General features: G+C 44.6%; 1 protein-coding gene across 11 annotated transcripts in view; it reads right to left on the bottom strand.

Moving 5' to 3' along the window:
• The window catches only part of SAP130 (Sin3A associated protein 130), an 87809-nt gene extending 60546 nt beyond the window's left edge, over positions 1 to 27263 (bottom strand). For 3 of the 11 annotated variants that reach the window (XM_008953593.4, XM_008953596.4, XM_057301409.2), the window contains exons 1-7: positions 27103 to 27262; positions 25350 to 25467; positions 16884 to 17119; positions 15592 to 15750; positions 14002 to 14113; positions 12228 to 12352; positions 9464 to 9588 (exon numbers count right to left, since the gene is read on the bottom strand). In XM_008953593.4, coding sequence (XP_008951841.1) covers positions 9464 to 9588; positions 12228 to 12352; positions 14002 to 14113; positions 15592 to 15750; positions 16884 to 17119; positions 25350 to 25461 — 869 coding nt within the window. In that variant the 5' untranslated portion in view covers positions 25462 to 25467; positions 27103 to 27262. Of the gene's footprint in view, positions 1 to 9463; positions 9589 to 12227; positions 12353 to 14001; positions 14114 to 15591; positions 15751 to 16883; positions 17120 to 25349; positions 25468 to 26262; positions 26478 to 27102 lie in introns of those variants that run through there. The other 8 variants (XM_008953595.4, XM_008953597.4, XM_034954204.3 and 5 more) reach the window with 5 other exon arrangements.
• Positions 27264 to 27757: the final 494 nt, after the last annotated feature.

Genomic DNA, 27757 nt, shown 5'->3' with positions numbered 1-27757 from the left:
CGCAAAGGCTGAAGGATAGCTTGTGCCCAGGAAGTCAGGGTTACAGTGAGCGATGACTGCCACTGCACTCCAGCCTGGGGGACAGAGTAAGACCTTGTCTACATAAAAAATAAAAACAAAATAATTGCACTGAACTCTGTGGATAAATCTGAAAATATACTATAAATTTACATGCTGTAAGTTTTTGACAAATTTCCTGAAGAAAGATCAGAGACAATTTGGATTAACAGCAGCTTAAACTATGACCCTTGAAGCACGGACCTTCCTCCCAATTTTACATCATTCCTTAGCAAATGTAAGAACACTCCTAAAATGATAAAAAGTTAGTTATGGCTGCCTCAGGATTGGAAGGGAAATCAACAGAGGATGCCAAATTAATTGGTAGCAAGCTACTGAAATGGCAACACTGGCAAGAAAATTTGACAGTATAACAAAGTTGGCTATTCAAATCAGAGGGGAGGCCACAGGCAGCAGCTCACACCGGTAATCCCAGCAGGAGGACCGCTTAAGCCTGGGAGGCCAAGGCTAAAGTGAGCTCTCCAGCCTGGGCGACAGAGTGAGACCCTGTCTCCAATAAAATAAAATAAAATAAAATGCAAAGAATCACTTCAAGTGACATTCAAACACATTGCCACTCTGGTTAGTGGGATCTAGCTGGAGGACAAAAAGAACTGTGAAGTTAGTTACTCGGTATTCTTATTGTTAGTAGTAATCTACAAATAGTGAGAGGTTAATTTATGTCAGATGGACAAATGATACAGGTGCCTCTTTTTTTAATCTTTTACACTGTATTTTTACTGTACCTTTTCTGTATTTAGATATACAAATACCACAGTGTTACAACTGCCTACAGTATTCAGTACAGTAACAGGCTGTATAGGTCTACAAACTAGGAGCAATAGTTATAGCATCATAGCCTCGGTGTGTAGTAGGTGACACCATCTAGGTTTGTGTAAGTATACTCTTATGATGTTCGCATGTCAAAACTGCCTAACTATTCATTTCTCAGACTGTATCCCCATCATTAAGTAATGAATGAGTGTAAAACCTTAGAAAGCAAAAAAAAACAAAACAAAACTGTAATGTTAAATTTCATCTGTAAATACCAATATGCGTCCATTACCAGAGAAGGAGTGAAAAAAACTTTTTTTTTTTTTGAGACGGAGTCTCACTCTGTCACTAGGCTGGAGTGCAATGGCATGATCTCAGCTGACAGCAACCTCCATCTCCCAGGCAGAGGCAATTCTCCTGCCTTAGCCTCCTGAGTAGCTGGGACTACAGGCGCATGCCACAATGCCTGGCTAATTTTTGTATTTTTAGTAGAGACGTGGTTTCACAATGTTGGCCAAGATGGTCTTGATCTCTTGATCCGCCCGCCCTGGCCTCCCAAAGTGCTGGGATTATAGGCATGAGCCAATGTGCCCGGCCAAAACTTTTTAATTAACATAAGATTTAAAATAACATAAGATTTTAAAACAGGTGGTGGCTCATGTCTGTAATCCTAGCATTTTGGGAGGCTGAGGCAGGTGGATCAAGTTCGAGACCAGCCTGGCCAACATGGTAAAACCCCATCTCTACTAAAAATACAAAATTAACCGGGTGCGGTGGTACATGCCTGTAGTCCCAACTACTCCAGAGGCTGAGGGAGGAGAATCGCTTGAACCTGGGAGGCAGAGGTTGCAGTGAGCCAAGATTGTACCACTGCACTCTAGCCTGGGTGACAGAGCAAGAGTCTGTCTCAAAAAAATAAATAAATAAATAAAGAGGAAAATATCAGCAGGAAGACATGACTATCTTTACTATACTGAGTACCTCTGTCCCCAGAAAGAGCCCAAAAGCAATGACACACCAGAAACAATGAACACTAACACCCAGAACTTGGGTTATAAATACTACTCTCCACTAAAAAGAACCAAGGAGAATTGGCTTATTTGAAAACTAAAAAAAAAAAAACAAAAAACAAACAAACAAAACAACAGGAGAAAGCATGAGACATCGTGTATCAAAAACAATAAAGTACTCAAAGGCTAATGGGAGGCATCAAAAGGAAACTTGGGCCAGGCCTGGTACAGTGGCTCACGCTTGTAATCCCAGCAGCACTTTGGGAGGCCAAGGCAGGCAGATTGCTTGAGTCCAGGAGTTCAAGACTGGCGTAGGCAACATGGCGAAATTCCACCTCTACTAAAAATATAAAAATTAGCTGGGCATGGCACCACACACCTGTAGTCTCAGCTACTTGGGAGGCCGAAGTGGGAGGATCGCTTGAGAGCCCAGGAGGCAGAGGTTACAGTGAGCTGAGACTGTGCCACTGCACTCCAGCCTGGGCGACACATGAGAGGGTCTCAAAAAAAAAAAAAAAAGACACTTGAGCCAGCAAAAAGGGGTTCTCACTAGCCCAATTTGGGGCACTGGGAGCAAAAGAAAGAGACTTTGATTAAAATATTTTGAGGCTGGGCGCAGTGGCTCACATCTGTAAGCCCTAGCACTTTGGGAGCTGAGGCAGGAGGACTGCTTGAGCCCAGGAATTTGAGACCAGCCTGAGCAACATGGCAAGGCCCAGTCTCTATGAAAAATAAAACAACTAACCAGGCATCTTGGCATACACCTATGGTCCCAGGTACTCAGGAGGCTGAGGTGGGAGGACAGCTTGAAGCCCAGAGGTTAAGGCTGCAGTGAGCTGTGACTGCGCCACTGCAACCTTGACTTCTGGGGTTCAAGGTCTCCTCCCACCTCAGCCTCCTGAGTACCTGGGACTACAGGTGGGCGTCAAGATGTGATTCAGCCTGGGTGACAGAGTGAGACGTTGTCTCAAAAACAAAAACAAACGACAACAAAAAAAATCCAGTCTGAGTATTTAACATCGACAGATCCATAGTGACTCACCCACACGTACCAAAAACAGTCAGAGGGAGTAAGTAAGGTCATTCAGAAAGTGCTCCCTAATCTGTTGTCTTAATCACCATATTACACGTTGAGTATCCCTTATCTAAAACGTTTGAGATGAGAAGTGTTTGAGATTTTGGAATTATATACTTATAGACTCAGCATCCCCAATCCAAAAAGCAGAAATGCTTCAAGGAACATTTCCTTTGAGTGTCATGGCAGTGCTCAGTTTCAGATTTTGGCATATTACGGATTTTGGTTTAGGGATACCCAACTGTGTAGTTCTCCCACAGATCAGCTTTTTTTTGTTGTTGTTGTTAACAGCCTGAAAGGCAACTCTAAGGATAGAGCCCCAATTCAGTGATCTGACATCTACAGAAAATACAGGGGTTAAATGATAAATGGACTTGTGATTATCCTCCAGTGTTCAGATGGGTCCTTGTATGACTAGCTTATTTGGAGGACAAGGGGATTGTAGGCAGAGACTGCCAGTGTGGTATTTTCTCCTCCTCTCAGAGAATAGTAAGGAAATAGTAAGGAAAACAAAAAAGAGAAATACAGTATCCTCCTTTCGCAAAATTAGGAGACATCTGAAATCTCAAACCACAGGACAGAAGAACTGCCAAAGGTAGGGACAACCAAACAGGGACTCAGGAGCCAGTGAAGGGAGGATTGCTTTCTTTTCTTTTCTTTTTTTTTTTTTAAAGCGATAGATTCTCACTATGTTGCTCAGGCTGGTCTTGAACTCCTAGGCTCAGACAATCCTCCTGCCTCAGCCTCCCAAAGTGTACGATTACAGACATGAGCCACCCTGCCCAGCCTGAAGAGAGAATTTCTGGGGCTATAATTCTGGGGATAAAATCCAGTAAGGAAGTGTAATACTCCAAAATAAGGAGCATAAACTGACAGAGAAAACCAAAATCTTTTGTGTAACAGTGGAAATGAAGCTGGCAGTGAAGGAGCATTTGGACCAGTTCCAAGGGTTAGAAAGCAAACGATCTAGGGTTAAACCAGGAATCAGACACAGACACAGATAAGCCCCGTCTGTGGGGAACAGTGTGCGGGGGACCTAGGGAAGAGAGGCTTTGCCATTTTAAGTGGTCTATCTGCACTGACAGGAGTGAAGTAATGGACAACAAAATTCAAACACAGGACACTGAGTCATTTGGAAAATTTATCCAAACCCAGTATATAGTCCAGGCTACAATAAGAACCAATTACAAATAGGGGATCCAGAATAAAGCCAATCCAATCAAAGATGAATACTCAGAAAGGACCCAAAACAGGATCTATTTAAAGATGCTAAAAGACAAAAGGTGGAACGAAACACACCAGAAGTGCTTTCACTACGCAGATGAACACTGTACCATGAATTTAAAAACTTAATGAAGTAACTGCTTCTATGAAATGGAAACACAAAGCAAAGACATAAGAACTCAGTGGAAATGATGAGAGAACAACAGAAGAAGACAAAATATATGGGCAGAGCTCCAGAGAGAAACAGAAGGCAACTGCTCAGCAGTTTCAAGAATGAAGGCAAAATTAGAAGTGGAACATGAGAGACAATGCTGAAAATGCAGTCAAGGACGGAGAAGAGTATGAAAGCAACATTAAAGGGAACAGTTGAAAAAATTACATAGGAGTGCAAAAAGATTCAACACTTGGGAATCACCTGTAATCCCAACACTCTGGGAGGCTGAGGTGGGCAAATCACCTGAGGTCAGGAGTTCGAAACCAGCCTGGCCAACATGGCAAACCCCCATCTATTAAAAATACAAAAATTAGCCAGGGATGGTGGTGGGTGTCTGTAATCCCAGCTACTCGGAAGGCTGAGGCAAGAGAATCGCTTGAACCCGGAGGGTGGAGACTGCAGTGAGCCGAGACCGCGCCACTGAACTCCAACCTGAGCAAGACTAGGTCTCAAAAGAAAAAAAACAAACAAACTGTTCATATAGTTTTTCTTTCTTTTTTTTTTTTTTTGAGATGGTGTCTCGCTCTGTTGCCCAGGCTGGAGTGCAGTGGCGCGATCTTGGCTCACTGCAACCTCTGCCTCCCAGGTTCAAGCGATTCTCCCGCCTCAGCTTCCCAAGTAGCTGGGATTACAGGCATCCGGCCCCATGCCCAGCTGACAGACAGGGTTTCACCATGTTGGCCAGGCTGGTCTCAAACTCCTGACCTCAAGTGATCTGCCTGCCTCAGCCTCCCAGAGTGCTGGGATTAGAGGCATGAGCCACCATGCCTGGCCAATGAATAGTTTTATGCTACAGATTGAAAAGGCACACCATGTTTAGAACAAAACCATAAATAATGGTCATTACAAAATAAATGCTATGAAATTTGCTGATATTCAACGAAAAAGAATCAGGCAATGAGGCAAAAAGACTAAGGCCTTTGTAAGCGGTTAAAAAAAAAAAAACAGACTCCAGTAACATCCAGATCTAGAAGACAGGGGAAAAATTACCCATCAAGTAATCATGGAAAGAATATAGAAACAATAAAACACTCAATCAGCCAAACTATTGCCTAAGTATAAATGGGAAATGATTCTCAGCATGTAAACTTTCAAAATATTGGTGCTTTAAATTTTGCCCTTTTTGAAGAAAGTGATAGAAAATAAATTTCATTCAACCAAGTAATGACTAAAAAAAGACAAGGGTCAAAGAACTGACAGACTGAATGTATTTAGCAGAAAAATTAAGATATGACTTACATTTTTCTGGAATTTTACCTTTTTTTCTATACCTTGAACCAATTTCATTATCACTGGTTTATCTGGCCCCTTTGAAGGTTTGGTAGAATTCTATGAAACCAAGGCTGGGTGTGGTGGCTCACAATTGTAATCCCAGCACTTTGGGAGGCTGAGGCAGATGGATCGCTTGAGCCCAGGAGTTTGACACCAGCCTGAGCAACATAGGGAGACCCTGTCTCTACAAAACATTTTAAAATTAGCCAGGCATGGTGCATGGTGGCACGTGCCCGTAGTCCCAGCTTTGGGAGGCTGAGGTAGAAGGATCACTTGGGCCTAGGAGGTCGAGGCTGCAGTGAGCCGTGATCAAGCCACTGTTCTCCAACCTGGCTGGCGGAGCAAGACGTTGTCTCAAAAAAGAATTCTATGAAACCAGCTGGATCTGGTGCTTTTGTGAGAGATAGTGCTTAAAATTTTTTTCTATTTCTTCTAAGGAAATTGGTCTGTTGAAAAAGTTCTATCTTAATTCAAAAAAAGTTAGACATTAGGAATTTATTGTAATTGTAGATATAAAGAGAAAAATCATCTGATTAGGGTTTTTGTCTGTTTCATTCACTACTTGTAGTATATTGCTAGTGTTATATGAGTGAATGCTAAAAATGCATTCAACAAAATTCAATATCCAGGTTTTATTAAAACAATCAACACAATGGAAAAGATACTTTGACAAAACGATTAAAAATAAAAAGCCTACCCCTAGTTTTCCTCATACAGTTGGCCCTCAGTTTCATAGGTGCCACATCTATGGATTCAACCAAGCATGGATTGAAAATATTCAAAGGGGAAAACAATTTCCCCAAATTCCAAAAAGCAAAACTTGAATTAGCTGAGCACCAAGTACTACACGGAATCCACATGAATGAAGTGATGTGCAGGCATCATAATAGGCACTCCCAAGTAACCTGGAGATGATTTAGAGTACATGGGAGGAGGTGCGTAGGTTATATGCAAATACTATGCTACTTTATATGAAGGAACTTGAGCGTCCTTGGATTTCAGCATCTGCAGGGGCTCCTGGAGCCAAGACCCCATAGATAGAGATGACTGTATATCCATTTATACCTTGTGAATTTCCTCATACCATCTGAATACATTAACTTTTATAAAGTTAAAATGAGCAACAACAAGTAGTCTATTTTATGTTGGGTAGTTCTGTCTCTTTGTACCTCAGGCAACATATTTATTAATAACTGCCACAAAGTAAAGTATCCCTTTTATTGAAGAGAGAACAAAGGATCAGGGGAGTTGAAAACCTGCTTAATGTCACACAAGTAGATAACAGAGCTAATGGCTTAAGATAAGTTCCAGGTATTGCTGTTCATTTAAACATAATTTTCTTCAGAGTTCTGTTCTAGGCCCTCTTCTCACTCTCTAGTACCCCCGGATAGACACCTGAAGGCTTTCATTGTGGCCCACACACTGATCACTCCTAAACCCATTATCTCTAGCACAGACATCTCTTCAACCACATACTGACAACAGCCACTTGGTTGTTACACAGATAAACTCAGTATCCCAAAGCTCAAGCTTTTCTAAAACCTGCTTTCCTTCCCTTGTTTTGATTTTCATTTACTCGGACAAGTAAGGAGGAAATCAAAGAGGCATCTCCGATTCCTCTTTCTTCCTCACCACTCTGCCCTGCTTTTAGCTGACAGGTCCTAGTGGTGCCCCGCCAGCTTCTAACAATTCCTCTCTCCACACCTACTATCCTTGCTTTGATTCAGTGAATCCCTTCTTGTCTGCGCTATTGCCAAAGGCTCCCTTCCCTCAACATAACCAATGGCAAGAATCAACTGCCCTCCCTAACCTCCCTGTAATGTGACTTGGAGATCATGAGGAAAAACAGCATAATGTCATCCCTGATTGTGTCACTCACAAAAAGCCTTTAAGATCATCCCTCATCAACCACACTTTATCCCTGTATGGCTCTACAAATCTTTCTTGCTTTTTTTTAGAGTCAGGATCTCGCTCTGTTGCCCAGACTAGAGAGTAGTGGCACAATCATAGCTCATAGTAATCTCAAACTCCTGTGGTCACATGATCCTCCCACCTCCGTCTCCAAGTACCTAGGGCTATAGGTACATGCCACCACGCTTACCTTTTTTTTTTTTTTTAATTTGTTGAAATGGGATCTTGGTATGTTGCTGGGGCTGGTCTTGAATTCCTGGTCTCAAGTGATTCTCCCACCTTGGCCTCCAAAAGCACTGGGGTTACAGGCACGAGCCACTGCACCTAGCCTAAATCCTTTTCCTGTTTGTTTTTTTTTTTTGGTGGAGATGGGGTCTCGCTCTGTTGCCCCAGCTGGAATGCAGTGACACGATCATAGCTCACTATAGACTCAATCTCCAGGGCTCAAGTCATCCTCCCACCTCAGCTTCCCATGTAGCTGGGACCATAGGTACACACCACCATGCCTGGCTACTTTTTTATTTTTTAAAGAGATGGGGTCTCCCTATGTTGCCCAGGCTGGTCTCAAACTCCTGGACTCTGGTGATCCTCCTGCCTCAGCCTCCCAAAGTGCTGAGATTACATGCATGAGCCATTATATCTTGCCATCACAATCTTAAAATGCCTAAAATCAAAGTATAAAACTCCTTTCCTAAACCTCCCACTGTCCTCCACCCTGTTAGGTATACAGGCCAACTAGCACTGGCAAATAATCCTGACTCCTCTCCTTCTTTCACACTCCCACACCCCCACCGCCTGCCCCAGTGATTCCTCAGAAATCTTCTTGACTCTATCCTTCAAAATCTACCCAGGGCCAGGTGTGGTGGCTGGCTCATGCCTGTAATCCCAGCACTTAGGGCGACGCGAGGATCACTTGAGCCCAGTTCACGACCAACCTGGGCAACAAAGTGAGAACCTGTCTCTACAAGAAAATAAAAAAATTAGTTAGGCATGGTGGTGCACATCTGGAGTTCCAGCTACTTGGGAGGCTGAGGCAAGAGGATCACTTGAGCCTGAGAGTTTGAGGCTGCAGTGAGCCATGATCGTGCCACTATACTCCAGCCTGGGTGACAGAGTGAGACCCTGTCTCCAAAAAATAATAATAATCTACCCAGAATCTAATCATGTCTTTCTACATCCATTTGCATCTCTCCTACATGCTGGCTATACCCTTCTACCCAACTCTGCTTCTAACTTGGCCTCTCCAGAGCCTATTCTATCCAGCAACCAGGCTGAACCAACTGAAACTTCAGATCATTGCATCGCTCTGCTAAAAACTCCACTAAGGCTTTCCATCATGCCCCAGCCGAGTCCATGTCCTTAGCGTGGCTCCTAAGGGCCTATGTGATCTGGAGACCCTGCTACCTCCCCAAACCTAACTCTTGCCACCTTGGCCTCACTGGTGGTCCTTATAAGTGGCAAACACAATCCTGTCTCAGAGCCTTTGCGCTTACTGTTCCCACTGCCTAGAATACTCTTCTCTCAGATAACCATATAGCTCACTCACTTCATTGTATCTTTTCATTTTCTACTGAAATGTATTCTTATCAACAAAGCCCTCTCCGACCACATTACATGAAACTGTAAGTCCCCTGCACCACCCACCCTGTCACTCCCAATCCCTTTTACCCTTATTTTTTTCCAAAGCACTTTTCACCATCTAAAAAGCTACATATTTATCGTGTCTCCAGCCTGTAAAAACAGAAGCTCTGTGTGGGCAGGAATTTCTTTGTTCACAGCTTTAGCCCCAGGATTTAGAACACTACATAGCTCATTATAAAAAAAAAAGCCACTTAATAAATATTTACTTAAATGAAGGAACTAAAGAAAAAAGAGTGAAGGAGGAGGATGGCAGGAAGATTCAAACTTCATACTCCCCGTGTATACCTAAGTGCTGAATCAGTAGCATGTGCCGCTGTCGTAGTGATGACTGGAGACTGAGCTCTGGTGGCTGAGACAGTTGCTACCACAGCAGGAGGGATGGCATTGGAGGTGGTCACAGGTGGCCGAGACTACCAAAAGAGAAAAAACAGTTCATTTAAAACAAAAATAAAATAGAGGAAGTCAAATACTAAATGTGTAATTTGAAACTTGAGCCTACAGATAAGCATGTTTCTGCCCAAGTAAAAGTAAATTCTCACCATTCCAATTAAGGAATTCTCTTTTCAGATAGGTTGTTATAAGACCAAGAGCCAGGCCGGGCGCGGTGGCTCACGCCTGTAATTCCCAGCACTTTGGGAGGCTGAGGTGGGCAGATCAACTGAGATCAGGAGTTAAAAGACCAGGCTGGCTAACACAGTAAAACCCTGTCTTAACTAAAAATACAAAAAAAATTAGCCGGGTGCGGTGGCACGCCGCCTGTAATCCCAGCTACTCAGGAGGTTGAGGCAGGAGAATCGCTTGAAGCTGGGAGGCAGAGGTTGCAGTGAGCCAAGACCGCACCATTGCACTCCAGCTTGAGCAACAAGAGAGAAACTGTCTTGAAAAAATAGAAATTAAAAAAAAAAAAGACTAAGAGTCAGACTTATTAAAAAAAAAATCCCTTATTAAGATACCACTGACAAGTGTTTTGAAAAAAAAAAAAAAAATCCCATTTTGATTGAACAGTACATGAGTCCCTCCTGTACAAATGTGATTGGAGTCAAAATTCTGCCCTACTATTGGTACCACTGGGATCTCACCCTTCAATCTAGAGTTGCCACAGGTCTGTTGTTGGTCCTGGTGTAGACATTTTACGCTGCCATCCAACCCAGCACTTCCACAGAGGGCCTACTCAGCTGCTGAATAGAGCTGTTGGCTCTCAGGCCATCTACGATAGTGAGTACAAGGGCAACTCAAGGAAACAGTATTCTTTTCTAGGTAATCGTTCAGGATGCCCATATGCTTTCTGGATGTTTTCACATGGAGAGAGTGCCCTTATCACACTTACGTGTGAAATCTTCCTCTGAAAAATAAGCTCCACACTGGGCTTCATCCACGTACCCACCATTACTCTTCAAATCACCTGAGTTCTGATTCTTCCCTTGCTCTTAGCCCTGAAACATGCATCTAAATGGCCGAGCTCTGCCCATTCCTCATCCTTGCTTTTCATCTGCAGCCCTTTTACCTGCCGCTTCTACCATGTGCAGGTGCGTGTCTCACACTAGGGCTACAGCACCAGCTTCCTCACTCGGGAGCTCCTTGTCTTGGTTCTCGTCTTCCTCTAACCCTTCATATGTATCACATATACTACTAGAGGCCTAATACTCCTCCAACTCTGTTTTCTTGGCCAGAAAAGTATTTATCTTGAAAGCTGTAGGCTAGACAGATACTACCCAGTGTCATAATCAAGATTTCGTTATTATCTTAAACCCAGTTGTTTTATACATCTGTCTGTCCCCTGAAAGTGCTTAAGGGGACAGACCTCCTGTGTGTGATTCAGCTAGACTAATCTTATCTTTCTTATTTTTTGTGAGATGGAGTCTCACTCTGTCGTCCCAGCTAGAGTGCAGTGGCACGATCTTGGCTCACTGCAACCTCTGCCTCTCGGACTCAAGTGATTCTCCCACCTCAGCCTCCCATGTAGCTGGGATTACAGGCACGTGCCACCATGCCCAGTTAATTTTTTGGCATTTTAGTAGGGACAGGGTTTCACCATGTTGCCCAAGGCGGTTTCAAACTCCTGATCTCAGACAATCCGCCCGCCTTGGCCTCCCAAAATGCTGGGAATTACAGGTGTGAGCCACTGCGCCTGGCCTAATCTCATCTTTCAACAGTATTACTTTAATGATACACAGAGCCATTGTGTTAAAAAGACAAAAATGATTTTTGGCCGGGCACAGTAGCTCACGCCTGTAATCCTAGCACTTCAGGAGGCTGAGGCAGGCAGATCACTTGAGGTCAGGAGTTCGAGACCAGCCTGGCCAACAGGGTGAAACCCTGTCTCTACTAAAAGTATAAAAATTAGCCGGGCATGGTGGTGCACACCTGTAGTCCCAAGTACTTGGGAGGCTGAGGCAGGAGAATCGCTTGAACCCAGGAAGCGGAGGTTGCAGTGAGCTGGGATCGCACCACTGCACTTCAGCCTGGGCAACAGAGTGAGACTGTCTCAAAAAACAAAAACAAATAAACAAAAAAACGCAGTGGCTCTCTACTGTATATAAAGTCTAGTTTATACTCCATATCCTAGAGAACCCAATTTATAGATACTATATTTCCTGCAAATATATTATACTTCAGTAATAATGAGGTCATAGATTTCCTCAAGAAAAAGCTGAATGGCATGGACCATGTTCTTGGAACATACATAGATACACACCTAACTTTTAGGAGTCCACAGATCCCCCCAATCCAAATTAAAATCTCTCAATCCTAGCTAGCCTTTACTAACTGCTGTCTACAACCATCACTCCCTTCCTTGCCACTGTTCATTTCCCCCTTCACTTCCTCTTCACTTCTCTGATTCCTCGTTAGCACAGCCTTTCCAACAGGAAGGCTTCTCACCATCTCTCCTCTGCATTCTTACAGCTTGCCACATGACACTGTGCATCTTTTAAACTTCCCTATGTCTTGGCAACTAGATGGAAAGTCCCTGAGGTCAAGGATGTGCCTAGTGCCTGGCAGAATGAATAACTCCAATGAGGCCCTTAATGCACCCCAGGCTCCGACGTGCCTGGATTGGTTGGTGAATGATGTGCTGTACTGCTGGCTGAGCAGTAGCAGCATTTGGCAGCTGTGAGGTCGGCCTCAGGACTGTGGTTACTTTAGAACTGGACATCACAGCAGCAGCAGCTGCACCTGAAAAAAAAAAAGTGTTTATTATATTTATTCTAGTTATATTCCCTGGGAAAATAATCAGTATGTTTCTCAAAACTCAGATAGCATGTCAAAATCGAGCTGAAGTATGGTATGTATACTTCCCATTTCATCACAGAGAAAACAAAGAAAATGAGTATTCAAGAGATTTAATAATAATTTATATTGCCTCTTCACAGACAACCTTAAGTGAAACTAGCTGCTGTTTTTTGTTTCTGTTAACTGCAAGTGTGCACAGTGGTAAAGCACACAGGGAACAGCAGTGTGATGCCACTGCCTCAGCACTGACGAGGGCTCGGACACTTTGCCTTCCAGTCTTCGTTCCATTAGAGCAGACGTCGACATTGAGAAAGGGACACATTATGAACCCTAACCTTAAACCTAACCCTGCACTTTTCACCCTGCAGACCCCCATAAGGGCCTGTGAACCACATTTGGAGAACTGCTGAGTTATGCTATAACCAAGCAAACCTGGTCTTGCGTTTGCTAACTTGATTTTGCCAACAATCTCCAATTGTTGTAAAGTCTCCAATAAAAGGTAAAAATTTCTAGTCAAAACTCATTTATTACCTCACAACCTATTAGAACTTAAGGGTAAAAATAAATTAATCTTAGCCATGTGGTGGCTCACACCTGTAGTCCCAGCCACTCAGGAGGCTGAAGTGGGAAGATCGCTTGTGCCCCAGAAATCTGAGACCAGCCTGGGTAACCCAGTGAGGCCCCGTCTCAAAAAATAATTATCATCATCATTTTATTGTTACATAAGTTAAAAAACTGAGTAAAGATCATCATTGAACTTTAAAAATATTCAGTATTAATATTTGTGACTTATGTATTAAAAATAAAGACCATGTTGCAGATAAGCAGTCTAATAATAAAGACCATGTTGAGATTATCAAAGCTTGGGCAGTTCCTCAATATAAAGGACAATTTTAGACCATATTGAACACTTTAATTGCATAAATATACACACTTGTAATACAACTATAATAAGCACATATTAAACCATGCTAAAAACATGGATTGCTCTAAGTTTATTTCTACTGTCTTGCAATTTTTTTTCTTTTTCTTGAGACAGGTTCTCGCTCTGTCACCCAGGCTGGAGGGCAGCGGCGCAATCTCAACTCATTTCAACCTCTGCCTCCCGAGCTCAAGCCATCCTCCCATCTCAGCCTCCTGAGTGCCATCCTCCCATCTCCGCCTCCTGAGTGCCATCCTCACATCTCAGCCTCCTGAGTGCCATCCTCCCATCTCCGCCTCCTGAGTGCCATCCTCCCATCTCAGCCTCCTGAGTAGATGGGACTACAGATGCATGCCACCACACCTGGCTAATTTTTTGTATTTTTGTAGAGACAGGGTTTCGCCATGTTGCCCAGGCTGGTCTCAAATTCCTGGACTCAAGTGAACCTACCACCTCAGCCTCCCAAAGTGTTGGGTTTATAGATATGAACCGCAGCACCTGGCCTTTTTTTCTTTTTAAATAAAAGAGGTTTATTTGGTTCACGGTTCTGCAGACTGTTGTTCTGCAACTTTAACAAGCTGATTCTAGATACATTCTGTGTTATGTATTTTACCAAATGTATATCTACTACTGCATTTTGAGAGTTTGAACAAAACTTGCAAGTCGTTACCTCGAGGTAAATGAGAAGCTCCAATGTGAAGAGGGGGCCCAGGAGCATTGCTGCGGATGATAGACATTTGCACATTTGTAGTCATGATGTGATGCAGGTTACTGGGATGGCCCTGAAAGAAAGAGGATAGAACGTTATTTTTACATGTTTGCTCTTAGCCATTGCCTCTAGGAAGTCACCTGCCTCCAAATGTGGGTCAGGTTGTTTCTTTTAGATAGTGAGTATCCCAAGGGAAATGGCTAAGGCCATTCAGCTTGAGCTACTTTTACATGCCATACCGTACAATGAACTGCACTAACAGGCATGTGAGAAGTATGAGGACCCCACAACTGCTGCAGGCCCACATAATAACAGATAATATACTCCGATATCTACGTTTAGAAACTCTCATCTGCGATATTACCTTTCACACTTGTTTTCCCTGTTCTGGCCAAATGCTTATTTTTTTTCCCATTCTCACTATTTCCTTTACATACCACTGCATCCATCCATTCTTTAAGCTTTTTTGTTTCTAAGTAAATGTCAGTTGGTATCCAACAGGTGCTCCCTACCAGTTCTTCAGCTCAACCCTGAAATGTCCCTTACATTCTCCCAAACCACAGAGTTCAGGGCTTCTCAGCTAAGGGTTCTGGTACTTCTGAGAATACTCAGCACTATGACAAAAGGAAAAAACACGGTACATCTCTTTGGGATGTAAATTTTTCTTGAAAATGTGAAGGGAAAGTTTTTAGATTTAGTTTTTTTCCCCAGGTAAAAAATGTAAAATATTTAATTAATCAGGTACACAGCAGAGTAGGATTGCAAAATTTCACAAAAAAACCTTAAAACAGAAGACTTCAGAATAAATGTTCGCAACTAAGGCTGGGTGCGGTGGCTCATGCCTGTAATCCCAGCACTTTGGGAGGCTGAGGCGGGCAGATCATTTGAGGTCAGGAGTTGGAGACCAGCCTGGCCAACATGGTGAAACCCCGTCTCTATTAAAATAAAAAAATTAGCTGGGCGTGGTGGTGCATGCTTGTAATCCTAGCTACTCGGGAGGCTGAGGCAAGAGAATCGCTTGAACACGGGACGTGGAGGTTGCAGTGAGCCAAGACTGCACCACTACACTCCAGCTTGGGTGACACCGTGAGATTCTGTCTCAAAAAAAAAAAAAAAAAAAGTTTGGAACTAGAGAGCTGCTTGAGGTAACCTATCCCAAGAGATGCACATCTGCTCTCCTCAGAGAAACCACAGAGCAGCACTGCCTACCCCCGGAAGGCAGTTCTTGACGCTAAAATCAAACACGAACCGGACTCCGGACTCCTCAAGGACACGGACTGTTTTATCTAGATTTATATATCACACTAGGGTCGAATCGAGCATCTAGTAGCTGCTCAATAAATTCTGGCTAAATGACCACTATGGACACTGGCTTCTACTCCCTTTACAGTTATCCTTCTCTCTCAAACCTACTATCTTCACTTGCAGGTATCAGTGACTGTTTAATCTTTTTTTTATTACCGTGACTAATGTACTGCTAGCATTCAATAAATCATGATCAACAGTTTGGCATTTCCGTTCGAAAATCAGCAAATTAAAAGGAAGAAAAACCTGTTGTCCACTGATTGTTGCCACAGGAATGGCTGAAGCTTGAGGGATGCTACTCTCCATGGTAACGGTAACCTGCCCTGGAACCTTGGGGGGAAGTGACAGGGTAGAAGGTGGAGCAGGAGCAATGGGACGGCTAGGCATGGTGGGCTTCGGGGGCGGCTGCAAACAGAAAACCACACAAAACATATCAATGGCCTCATACTGGTGATGCGTTTCAATCCACAATTAAGAGTGCACAAATCGAACCTGGAAAGTGCCAGGAAAGATGCCATAAGCTTTATACATTTTATCTATTATCATCACAGTGTTTCCACTGAAGTACTAGCATTTCTATTTCACAGATAAAGAAACATACAAAGCAAGGCTAACTGACTTGCTCAAAGCCACACACACAGTAAGACGTAGAACTGGGAATAAAGCCCAGAGCTGTACGGCTCACAGCCCACACCCTTTCTTCTACATGATGCTGCCTCCCAAGTTTGGGTAGATTGAACAAAACTCCCAGTAACTGAAACATAACCCCAAGGTAATACACAGGCAATATTCTCAGAAACCCCCAAATTAACCAGTTATTAAAACAAACCTTAAAGAAGAGTGCCACTCCACTTGGTCCCATGGTACTGGGTTATCTGAACTTATAACATTACTGTCAGCTGGGCACAGTGGCTCACGCCTGTAATCCCAGCCATCTGGGAAGCTTAAGGCGGGCAGACCACTTGAGGCCAGGAGTTTGAGACCAGCCTGGCCGACATGGTGAAACCCCATCTCTACTAAAAATACAAAAATTAGCCAGGCGTAGTGACGTGCGCCTGTAGTACCAGCTACTTGGGAGGCCGAGGCTGCAGAACTGCTTGAACCTTGGAGGTGGAAGTTGCAGTGAGCCAAGATTGCACCACTGCACTCCAGCCTGGATGACAGAGAAAGACTCCGTCTCAAATGAAAACAGAAACAAAACATTAGTGTCATTAAGCCCCCACTGCTAAATCTGACTGGCTTAAAAAAAAAAGAGGGTCCCTTCAAGATTGTATCTAACTTAACATGCCCATAAGTTGAATAGTATCAGTATCAAAATGGATAACAGCAAAGATCCTATGATGCCAACTGCCCAGTAGCACAAGACAAGGCACTGCAGAAAACCAGGGCTGAGTTACAGAAAGGAGCTGAACTCATATGTCATAAAGAAAAAATGAAATGTGATCCTAAGATACAGCCTAAGATTTTATACAAATTGTTACAAACATTAGCCAGTCTCGAGCTCTGGTTCAGTGTGAAGTTTTAACCCTCTCCATTACCTTCATAAGTCCCTCCGAAAATGAAAGTGGCACTGCTGGCGTCAGGTGTGCTGGCGGGGCTGTCACTGCAACAGGTGTGGCTGATGCGACAGCATGGTGTGTCGACAACATCTGCACCTGTGGATAGGGCCTTACCACAACAGGCTCTTGCTTCTCCTCCCGGGACTGGAGGGAGCTGCTGGAACTCATGTGCTCCCTGGCACTGACTTCAGAATCTCGACCAGATTCATCATTGACTAGTAAAGACATTAAGAGTGAGACAGTATGTCACAGTCTCCCAGTGTAAGATAGCAGCACAGACAAGAGTGGCACCTGAAGTTAAATCTCAGGATTGACAAAGTGGCCATTTCCTTGTGATGTTTTCTTAACAAGGTCAATATGGGCACTGGATTCTCCTGATGGACATCAGACAAAAGAGCCACAACTGTGGAATATAGAATTTATTCTGGATATTGTAGCCTTATGAACAAACTACCTGAAAATCATCTAAAATGAGCCGAAATAGTTAAAAGTACAATACAGGATGTAAGACAATTTCATTTAAAACATCCTCTTAGAAAGTTATAAAAGCCTGACATTAAAAAGATATTTTATGCTGGCCAACATGGCAAAACCCTATCTCTACTAAAAATACAAAAAAAAACACCAAAAACCGAAAGCCACGTTTTTTTGTAATCCCAGCTACTTGGGAGGCTAAGGTGGGAGGATCACCTGAGCCCAAAAGGCGGAGGTTGCAGTGAGCCAAGATTCCGTCACTGCACTCTAGCCTGGGCGAGAGAGGAAGACTGTCTCCAAAAAAAAATATGGCTGGTGCAGTGGCTCGCACCTGCAATCCTAGCATTTTGAGAGGCCAAGGCAAACAGATCCCTTGAACCCAGGAGTTCAAGACCAGCCTTGGCAACACAATAAGACTCCATCTCTGCAAAAAATTTTAAAATTAAATGGGCATGGTGGCACGCACCCATAATCCCAGCTATATTGGAGGCAGAGGGAGGAGGATCACTTAACCCTGGGAGGTCAAGGCTGCAGTGAGCCAAGCCATGATTGTGCCACTGCACTCCAGCTTGGATGACACAGTGAGACTTTGTCTCAAAAAAAAAAAAAAAAACAAGGTGGTGGGGGGCTGAGCACAGCAGCTCACGCCTGTAATCCTAGCACTTTGGGAAGCCAAGGCAGGTGGATCATTTGAGGTCAGGAGTTCCAGACCAGCCTGACCAACGTGGAGAAACCCCGTCTCTACTAAAAATACAAAAAAATTAGCCGGGCGTGGTGGTACACACCTATAATCTCAGCTACTAGGGAAGATGAGGCAGGAGAATCACTTGAACCCAGGAGATGGGAGGCTGCAGTGAGCTGAGATTGCGCCACTGCACTCCTACCTGGGTAACAAGAGTGAGGCTCCATCTCAAAAAAAAGAAAAAAAAAGATATTTTAAGTACGGTTCCTAACTTTAAGAACATATAATTTTTCAAAACTGAGGGACAGAGATAGGAGAGATATTTTCCAATGTATGCTCTTTTTCTTTTGGTGTTTTGGTCTACCAGAAGACAATCTATTTAAAAATTTTTTTTAATTAAAAAAAATTTTTTTTTGAGACAAGGTCTCACTCTGTCTCCCAGGCTGTAACGAAGTGACAGGATATCAGCTCACTGCAGCTTCAAACTCCTGGACTCAAGTGATCCTCTGCCTCAGCTGCCCAAGCAGCTAAGACTACAGGTGCACGCCACCATGCCTGGCTAATTCTTTTATTTTTTTATGAAGACAGAGTTCCACTATGTTGCCTGGTCTGGTCTTGAATACCTGGGATCGAGTGTTCCTCCCACCTCTGGCCTCCCAAAGTGCTGAGATTACAGGTGTGAGCCACTGCACCTGGCCTATTTAAAAATTAAGTATTTAAAAACTCAGTGGAGGCCGGGCGTGGTGGTTCACGCCTGTAATCCCAGCACTTTGGGATGCCAAGGTGGGGAGATCACTTGAGGTCAGGAGTTCGAGATCAGCCTGTCCAACATGGTGAAACCCTGTCTCTACTAAAAATACAAAAAATAGCCAGGTGTGATGGTGCACACCTGTAATCCCAGATACTCAGGAGGCTGAGGCCAGAGAATTGCTTGAGCCCGGGAGGCGGAGGTTGGGAGATCCTGCCACTGCACTCCAGCCTGGGGGACAAGAGCAAAACTCTGTGTCAAAAAAAAAAAAAAAAAATTAAGTGGAAAAAAATCAGAGAACAATACTAATGTAATAAAGGAAGAGCCTGTGAAAATATTAACTCATATTTGTCTATAATTTTTCCAAAATAATAATATTTTTTTCTGAGCATAAAGATAATATTTACTTATGTAGAGAATTTAAATTATTTGGAGTACCATAAACAAAGTAATGTTGCCCCCAAACTTACCCCACAAAGGCACCAACACTTAAAGTTTTGGTGACAGTTCTCGCTTCTTTTAAATTTTGGGTTTTTATTCATTTGACTTTTTTTTCTTGAAGTATGATTTTCATAAAGATAAGTGCACAAATGTTAGCTGTGCAGCTCAATGGACTTTCACAAACTGAATAAACCTGAGTAAATAGCACCCAGCTCAAGATAGAAAACATTATTGGTCCCCGAGAGACCCTTAGTTTGGCCCTATTCTAGCCACTATCCTCCGAAGGAAATCAATCTTCTACCTTGTAACACTATAGATTAGTATTGTCTGTTTTTTAACTTTACGTAAACAGACTTATAACAAATACACCCTATTGTGCTTTGCCTCTTTCACTTACAGGTATGAGATTCATTCACATTAGTGTACACAGCTGTAGATCTTTCATTCTCAATGCTGTATATAGTACGACACATGAGTAACGTACAAATTATCCATTTTACTCTTAAGAGGCACTTTAGTTTTCACTTTTTTCCTATTTTGAATAGTGCTAGTAATGTTCTTGTACGTGTCTTTTGGTGAACATATGTACCACTTCTACTCAATATATACCTAGGATTGGAACTACTGAGTAGAGAATACTGCATGATTTTTTAAAGGGGAAATGGGGCCGGGCACAGTGGCTCATGTCTATAATCCCAGCACTATGGGAGGCTGAGGCAGGTGGATCACCTGAGGTCAGGAGTTCAAGACCATCATCCAACATGGTGAAACCCCGTCTCCACAAAAATACAAAAATTAGCTGGGCATGATGGCGGTTGCCTGTAATCCCACCTACTCGGGAGGCTGAGGCGGAAGAATCACTTGAACCCCGGAGGCAGAGGTTGCAGCGAGCCAAGACTGCACTCCAGCCTGGGCAACGAAGCAAGACTCTGTCTCAAAAAAAAAGTGAAATGGGATTCTATTGTATAGATGTACTATAGCTTTTAAAATCACTGTATCATTGATGGGCTTTTAGGTTATTTCCAAATTTTTGCTTTTATCAACAATCTTGTCCAGTGATCTCTTCAGGAAAAAATTTCTAAAAGTACAAGTGCTGGATGAAAAGACTGATGTGGCCGGGCGCGGTGGCTCAAGCCTGTAATCCCAGCACTTTGGGAGGCCAAGGCGGGCGGATCACAAGGTCAGGAGTTTGAGACCAGCTTGGACAATATGGTGAAACCCTGTCTCTACTAAAAATACAAAAATTAGCTGGGCATGGTGGCGGGCGCCTATAGTCCCAGCTACTTGGGAGGCTGAGGCAGCAGAATTGCTTGAACCCGGGAGGTGGAGGTTGCAGTGAGTCGAGATCGCGCCACGCACTACAGCCTGGGCGACAGAACAAGACTCCATCTCAAAAAAAAAAAACAAAAAAAAAAACAGAGAGGAAAGAAAAGACTGATATACGTTTTCTTTTTCACTATATATTGACTTTTCTCCCAGGTCATTCAGAATTTTTAAAATTTTGATCTATAAAACCTCTTTATTGGGGAATAAATTACATAGAATAACACCACTGGTTTACAAGAAAAGTTCAATAATTTTTTTACAAATATCCTCAGTAACACCAAGGAGCAGAATGGTTGGGTCAAATGGTAAGTATATGTTTAACTTTGCCGAAGTCATTTCCAAAGTGATTGTAGCATTGCCTGTTCCCATTAGCAGTATACAAGCTGCTCCTCTTCCTTACTCATGCTTGATATACAGCCATTCTAGTGGGTTGTAGTGTGTGTCTCACTGTAGTTTTAATTAGCATTTCCATGATGACTAGTAATGTTGAACATCTTTTTATGTGATCCCAGCCCATTCATATATATCTTCTTTAGTGAAGTGCATGTTTATCTTTTGTCCATTTTAATCAATTAGCTTTACTGAGGTACAATTTACATATGAAATTCACTAATTCTTTGTGTAACATTAGATAAGTGTTCGCAAAAGTATACAGCAGTATAACACAATCATGATACAGATCATTTCCTGTTACTCCAGTGAGTTCACTCACACCCTTTTGCAGTCAATTCCCTCCCCACAACCTCTATTCTCCAGAAACCACTGATCTGCTTTCTGTCACTATGGCATAGTCTTTTCTGGAATTTCATATAACACAATCATACCATCTGTAGTCCTATGTATCTGGATTCTCTCCTTAGTGTAATGTTACTGAGGGTTATCCATAATGTTGTGTATATTGGTAGTCTGGTCCTTTTTATTGCCAAGTAGCATTCTACTGCACGGATGGACACACAACAATTTGCTTATCCAGTCACCATCTGATACACATTTGGTGAGAACCCTGTTTTGGCTATTATGAATACAGTTTCTATGAACATGTGAATATAAGTCCTTGTATAAACATACATTTTCATTTACCTTTGATAAATACCTATGGAATGAGATTGCTCAGTGGTGTGGTAAGTGTATATTTAATTTTATAAGATATTGCCAAATTGTTTCTTGAAGTGGCTAGCCATTTTGCATTCCCAACAATAAAGTATGAGTTCTATTTGTGCTACAACCATTCCAACATTGGTATTGTCAGTCTTTGTAATTTCAGTCTTTCTACTGGATGTGCAGTAGTTTCTCACAGTGGTTTTAATGTGCACTGCCCTGAGGATTAATAATGGTGAGCATCTTCTCATGTGCTTCTTTGGCACTTATCTAGCTCTTCTGTACTCAAATATTTTCCCATCTTAAAAAAAATCAGGTTGTTTGTCTTTTTACCACTAAGTTATAAGTTCTTGTTTTTTTTTTTCCCGGAGACAAGATCTCACTCCGTCACCCAGGCTGGGGTGCATTGGTAAGATCTCAGGTCACTGCAACCTCCGCTTCCCAGGCTCAAGCGATCCTCGCACCTCAGCCTCTCAAGTAGCTGGGACTATAGGCATGAGCCATCACACCTGGCTAATTTTTTTTTTTTTTGAGATGGAATCTTGCTTTGTTGCCCAGGCTGAAGTGCAGTGGCGCTATCTTGGCTCACTGCAAGCTCTGCCTCCCAAGTTCAAGTGATTGTCCTGCCTCAGCCTCCTGATTAGCCGGGATTACCGGCACCCACCACCACGCCCAGCTAATTTTTGTATTTTTAGTAGAGACAGGTTTCACCATGTTGGCCAAGCTGGTCTCGAACTCCTGGCCTCAGGTGATCTGCCCACCTCAGCCTCCCAAAGTGCTAGGATTACAGGCATGAGCCACTGTACAATTAGCCTGGCCTCAGCTGATTTTTGTATTTGCTGTAGAAACGGGGATTTGCCATGTTGCCCAGGCTTATCTCAAACTCCTGAGCTCAAAGTGATCCACCTGCCTTGGCCTCCCATGGTGCTGGGATAACAGGCATGAGTCTACAGCACACAGCCTTTATTCCCCCATAATGATGTTATGATCTTCCAGCACTATTTTACTGAAAAGACTATCAGGTGCAGTGGCTCATGCCTGTAATCTCAGCACTTTGGGAGGCCGAGGCGGGCAGATCAAGAGGTCAGGAGATCAAGACTATCCTGGCTAACACAGTGAAACACCGTCTCTACTAAAAAATACAAAAAATTAGCCGGGCACGGTGGTGGGCGCCTATAGTCCCAGCTACTCAGGAGGCTGAGGCAGAATGGTGTGAACCTGGGAGGCAGAGCTTGCAGTGAGCCGAGATCACGCTACTGCACTCCAGCCTGGGAGACAGAGCGAGACTCCGTCTCAGAAAAAAAGAAGACTATCATTTCCCTATTGAATTACTTAGGAACTTTTATCAAAAATCAATTGGCTATATATATCTGGTTCTATTTCTAGATTCTCTACCTGAGTTGTTATGGAAGATAGAGTCTTCTGTTATTCTAGAGAATAACAATAATTTCTTCTAGAGAAAATAACATCTAAGTTGAAACTTGAAAAAAGAAGGAATTAGCCAAATAAGTAAGTATATGGAAAGGAACAAGGAAGACTATGGCAAAAGGAAAAGAATGTACAAAGTCCCAAAGTCATGAAATTGGGAATTTTTTAATCATTTATTTAGAAATATGAGTAGATACCATCGAGCAGGAGTCATAAGTAGCTTAAAGTCACTTCAAGTCTAAAGATAACTAAAATAAATTTATAACAAAAACTAAGCTGGCGGCCACGCAAGTGGCTCACACCTGTAATCCCAGAATTTTGGGAGGCCTAGGCGGGAGGATTCCTTGAGAACAGGAGTTTGAGACAAGCCTGGTCAACATAGCAAGACTCCATCTCCATTGGAAAAAAAAAAATTAAGTTGGCAGGAGGAAGGCTAAATAGTAAGAAATGAGGCTGGAACATTAGACAAGGGCCATAGCTCATAAGAAAACGCAGAGCAATTAAAGATGCTTCCAGCTCAGCACAGTGACTCACACCTGTGATCCTAACACTTTGGGAGGCTGAGAACGGAGGATTACTTGAGTCCAGGAGTTTGAGACCAGCTTCGGCAACATTGTGAGATCCCCTCTTTACAAAAAAATTTAAAATTAGCTGAACATGTGGCTGGGTGTGGTGGCTCATGCCTGTAATCCCAGCACTTTGGGAGGCCAAGGAGGGTGGATCACTTGAGGTCTGGAGTCCAAGATCAGCCTGGCCAACATGGTGAAACCCTGTCTCTACTAAAAATGCGAAAAAAAAAAAAATTACCCAGGCATGGTAGCGCATGTAGTAATCCCAGCTACTCAGAGGCTGAGGCACAAGAATCACTTAAACCCAGGAGGCAGAGACTGCAGTGAGCTGAGATCGCACCACTGCACTCCAGCCTGGGCTACAGAGTGACACTCTGTCTCAAAAAAAACTTAAAAAATAAAAAATAAAATAAAATTAGCTGGGGAGCCCAAAAGATCAAGGCTGCAGTGAGCTGTGATTATGCCACTGTACTCCCGCTTGAGTGACAGAGTGAGACCCTGTTGTGCAAAAAAAAAAAAAGCCTCAGCTACTGGTTTGAGCAATGAGTAGACAGTGGTATCATTTACCATAAGGAACACCAGAATCCAGTGGTGAAGAAAAAGGAATAGAAAAGCATTTATTTCACTTTGCAATGTCATATATTTACTTAATACATAGAGAAAAAGAGTATTTGAAGGAATTCCTCAACTTCAGCACTGCTGACTGGACTGGATACTTCTCTGTTGTGGGGGGCTTCCCATTACCTTGTAGGATGTTAAGCAGTATCCCTGGCCTCTACCTATCAGATGCCAATAGTACTCTTTAGTTGTGACAACCAAACTGTCTTTAGATATTGCCAAGTACTCCCCTGGAGGAAAAATCACCTCCCCAAACACCTGTCACTGAGAACCACTAATTTCTACCACTCAAAGGGTATAAGACTAAAAACCAAGTTTTATCTATGTGTATACAATCAGCCCTCTGTATCCATGGGTTCCCTGATGTGGATTCAACCAACTTTGGATGTTAAATATTCAGGGGGGAAAAAAAACCCTGGTTGCATCTGTACTAAGCACATACAGACTTTTTTCTCTTGTCATTATTCCCTTAGCAATACAGTATAACAACTATTTACATACCATTTACGTTGTAGTAGGTATTACAAGTAATCTAGAGATGATTTAAAATATACTGGAGGATAGGTATAGGTAATATGCAAACACTATACCATTTTACATCAGAAAGTGGAGCATCATGGATTTTGGTATCTGAGGTGGGTCCTGGAAACAATCCCCCACAGATACCATAGGGAAACCGCATATCCTTTGTTTTCCACTTCTTTTCCTAGATAATAAACTCCTAAAAGGCAAGATCTGTTCCTTAAACACCTCTGGGCTCCCTCACAGCACTAATGCTATACTCCTGGACATTAATTAAACAAGAATATATTAATGCATTTCAAAAACAGTTCTTACAGGCACGCTTTGCTATAAGTTGCATGTGTACTCTATGTGAATGAAGTGGTTAAAACAGGAAGGAAAAAAAGCCTTGTTTAAATTAGAATAGTAAAATACCCTTTCTTCAAATTCAAGAAACAAGAATTTACTAAAATCCTAGAAGAATCTGCTAATTTTTAAGTTAGAAAACTGGTAATATTCTTAAAGTAGGAAAAAATATATTAGAATATTACATATCTCACCTGTAGCAGCTGGGTTTATCAATCCAGCAGAACCACTGTTTGCAATCTGAGAAGGGGCCTGGCTCAGCCCGGTAGAAGGGGCTCCTAACCGAGGAAACTGTTGAGAACTCATTTCCACCTGTAGTACATACAGTTATATGGTTATTGCTAGATTCTGAGATCTGAATCAATACTGAGAAATTAAAGCATCTTTAGTACCTATGAGATAGTCCCTTGGAAAAGCAAATGCTGCATCATTTATTTAAAAACAATAACTTGGGATCAATATAAATGCAGATATTATCTAAACTACCTAAGTTTTCTACAAATATTGTTTATACGGAGCTGGCGGGTACTATGACCCTCCATAAATACTTGTGGATTGCTATGCTAAAAAAATCACCATTGAATCCTGTACAAGAGTCACATGACAGGTATTACCACAATGCATGTGTATTTCTCTGTGTAAAGTTTTATGGAAAATGGCATGTCTCTTTGAAACACTCAAATCTCACACCAAGGTGAACAGAACTGTGATCAGTATGTCATAGGAACATTCGGAGGAAGATATCCAGCCCTAAGAAAAGATCGGATATCTTACATCCAGACCCGATGCAAAAGGAATTCTCCAATGCTTTTCGGCAAAGGCCTCCATTTACGGATTTCCTTTTCCTTCTCTTTCACAGATCCCCTCACAGAGCCAGAGTACCCTACACCTTCTCCATCTTCCCTAAAATCGCCCCCCACTTTTCCCTCAGGAGCCAAGCGATCTCCCCTGATTCGCCCGCAACCCCACCCCACCGCGAAGCCCCCGCCGAGACCGGAGGACGCCGGTTTCCAGACACCTCGGAGTGTGAGACCCCCGTCTCCGGGGTGGGGGTGCGGACGGGCGATCTGGGGACCCGACCACAAGACGAGCACTGTGCCTCTTTACCTGTAGCCGCCGCCCGCCGCCCGCACCGCCCGCTTCTATCTCGCCGGCCTGGGGGTGCCGCGGAGGGCCCATCTCGGCGGCGGCGATGTGCTCGGCGGGCGCGGGGAGGGATCGCGGCGGCGGCGCCCGGGGCCCGCCGCTGTCCAGCCCCGCTGGCCCCACTCACCCCCGCCACCCGGCCGCCGCTGTGCTCGCAGTCTTCTTCCCCCGAACCTGCCCCTGCCTCCCCCGCCCGCCCATTGGCCCCACGCCCGACGCGTCAGTGGAGGCCCAGGACCAATCCACAGCGACCTGCACGGTCAGAGCCCGCCCCACCCTCCCGCCGACTGCCAGCCAATCAGGCGCGAGCCTGGCCGGGGCAGCCCAAACCCCTCGAGGCTGAGCCAATGGCAGAGGAAGACAGGCGCCCCCGGCGAGGGGGGCGGGGAGCGGGGAGGCCCCGCCTCAGCCAGGGTCTGAAAGCGGCGGGCGCAGGGCCCGGATGTGGAGAGTCACTTTAAACTGCTCCAGGAGCCAAACTCCCTGGGCCGGCCGCCCGCCCGCCCGCGCTCCCCCGGCCGCTCTGCTTCCCCGCCAAGGCCCACGTCCGCCACGCCCCCACGCCCGGGTCAGCCCACCCCTCCCGGTGCCTCTCCCTTCCTCGCCACAGGACACCCAGCCCCTGTCGCCGGCCCAACCGCCGTGCCCTGCTCGTGAAAGAGCCGCGGTCCGAGCCGCAGGAGACGAGGATCCTCTGCCCTTCCCCGGGGACGCGCAACGGGACGGACGCTGCAGCCCGGCTCGGCCGCCCCGCCCCCTCGTCTCCTCCCCTTCCCTCCCGGGCGCCCGTCCCGCCATTACCTGGGTGCTGCGCCCAGTGGCCGCCGCGCCGCCTTGAGCTCGCTCCCGCGCGCTCTCCGTCTGTGGGGCCGACGTCCCCAGGCTCCGGACCCGCAGCCACCGCCGGGGAGCTAGCACTCTGCCCCCCACCCCTCACTCCAGCGCCGCTGCTTCCGCCGCCGTAACGAGCCTCCCGTCTATTGGCTGGCGCAGGCCCCGCCCCCTGCCGAGTCAGCCAGTCGCCGGTGGTCGTGAGCGGGAGAGCGGACGGGCCCGCCCCTCTGAGCCGCGGCGTCCTCTGGGAAATGTAGTCGCCGGAGCCAGGAGGGCGGGCCGCGAAGGAGGTGGAGAGCGCCGGGGCGGGGCCGCAGGCGACCCGGCCAGGGTAACACACCCCTTTGCTGTCTGAAGTCGGTTCTGCCTTTTCTCTTGGCTAAGTGAGAAGACAGTGGATCCCACCCTGTGCCTTAACCTGAGGGCACTGGGTTTCATTTTCCCCGCGGGGAGGCGCGGCGCGGGAAAGGGTAATGGAGGCCAACTGCGGCGGCCAAGGGATCCGCGGGCCAGGCCAGTGTCGTGACGGTGCCCGCCTCCCTATGCCGCGAGTGGGACTCGGTGTCCCCACCGGGAACCGCGGTCGGCACAGCCTACGCGCGGCGGGAGCCGCCAGGCGCAG

The sequence above is a fragment of the Pan paniscus genome, chromosome 13, assembly GCF_029289425.2.
Source record: "Pan paniscus chromosome 13, NHGRI_mPanPan1-v2.0_pri, whole genome shotgun sequence".
In the NCBI taxonomy this organism is placed as follows: Eukaryota; Metazoa; Chordata; class Mammalia; order Primates; family Hominidae; genus Pan; species Pan paniscus.
The sequence above is the reverse complement of the archived record's forward strand: the minus strand, read 5'-3'. Positions and strand labels throughout refer to the sequence as shown.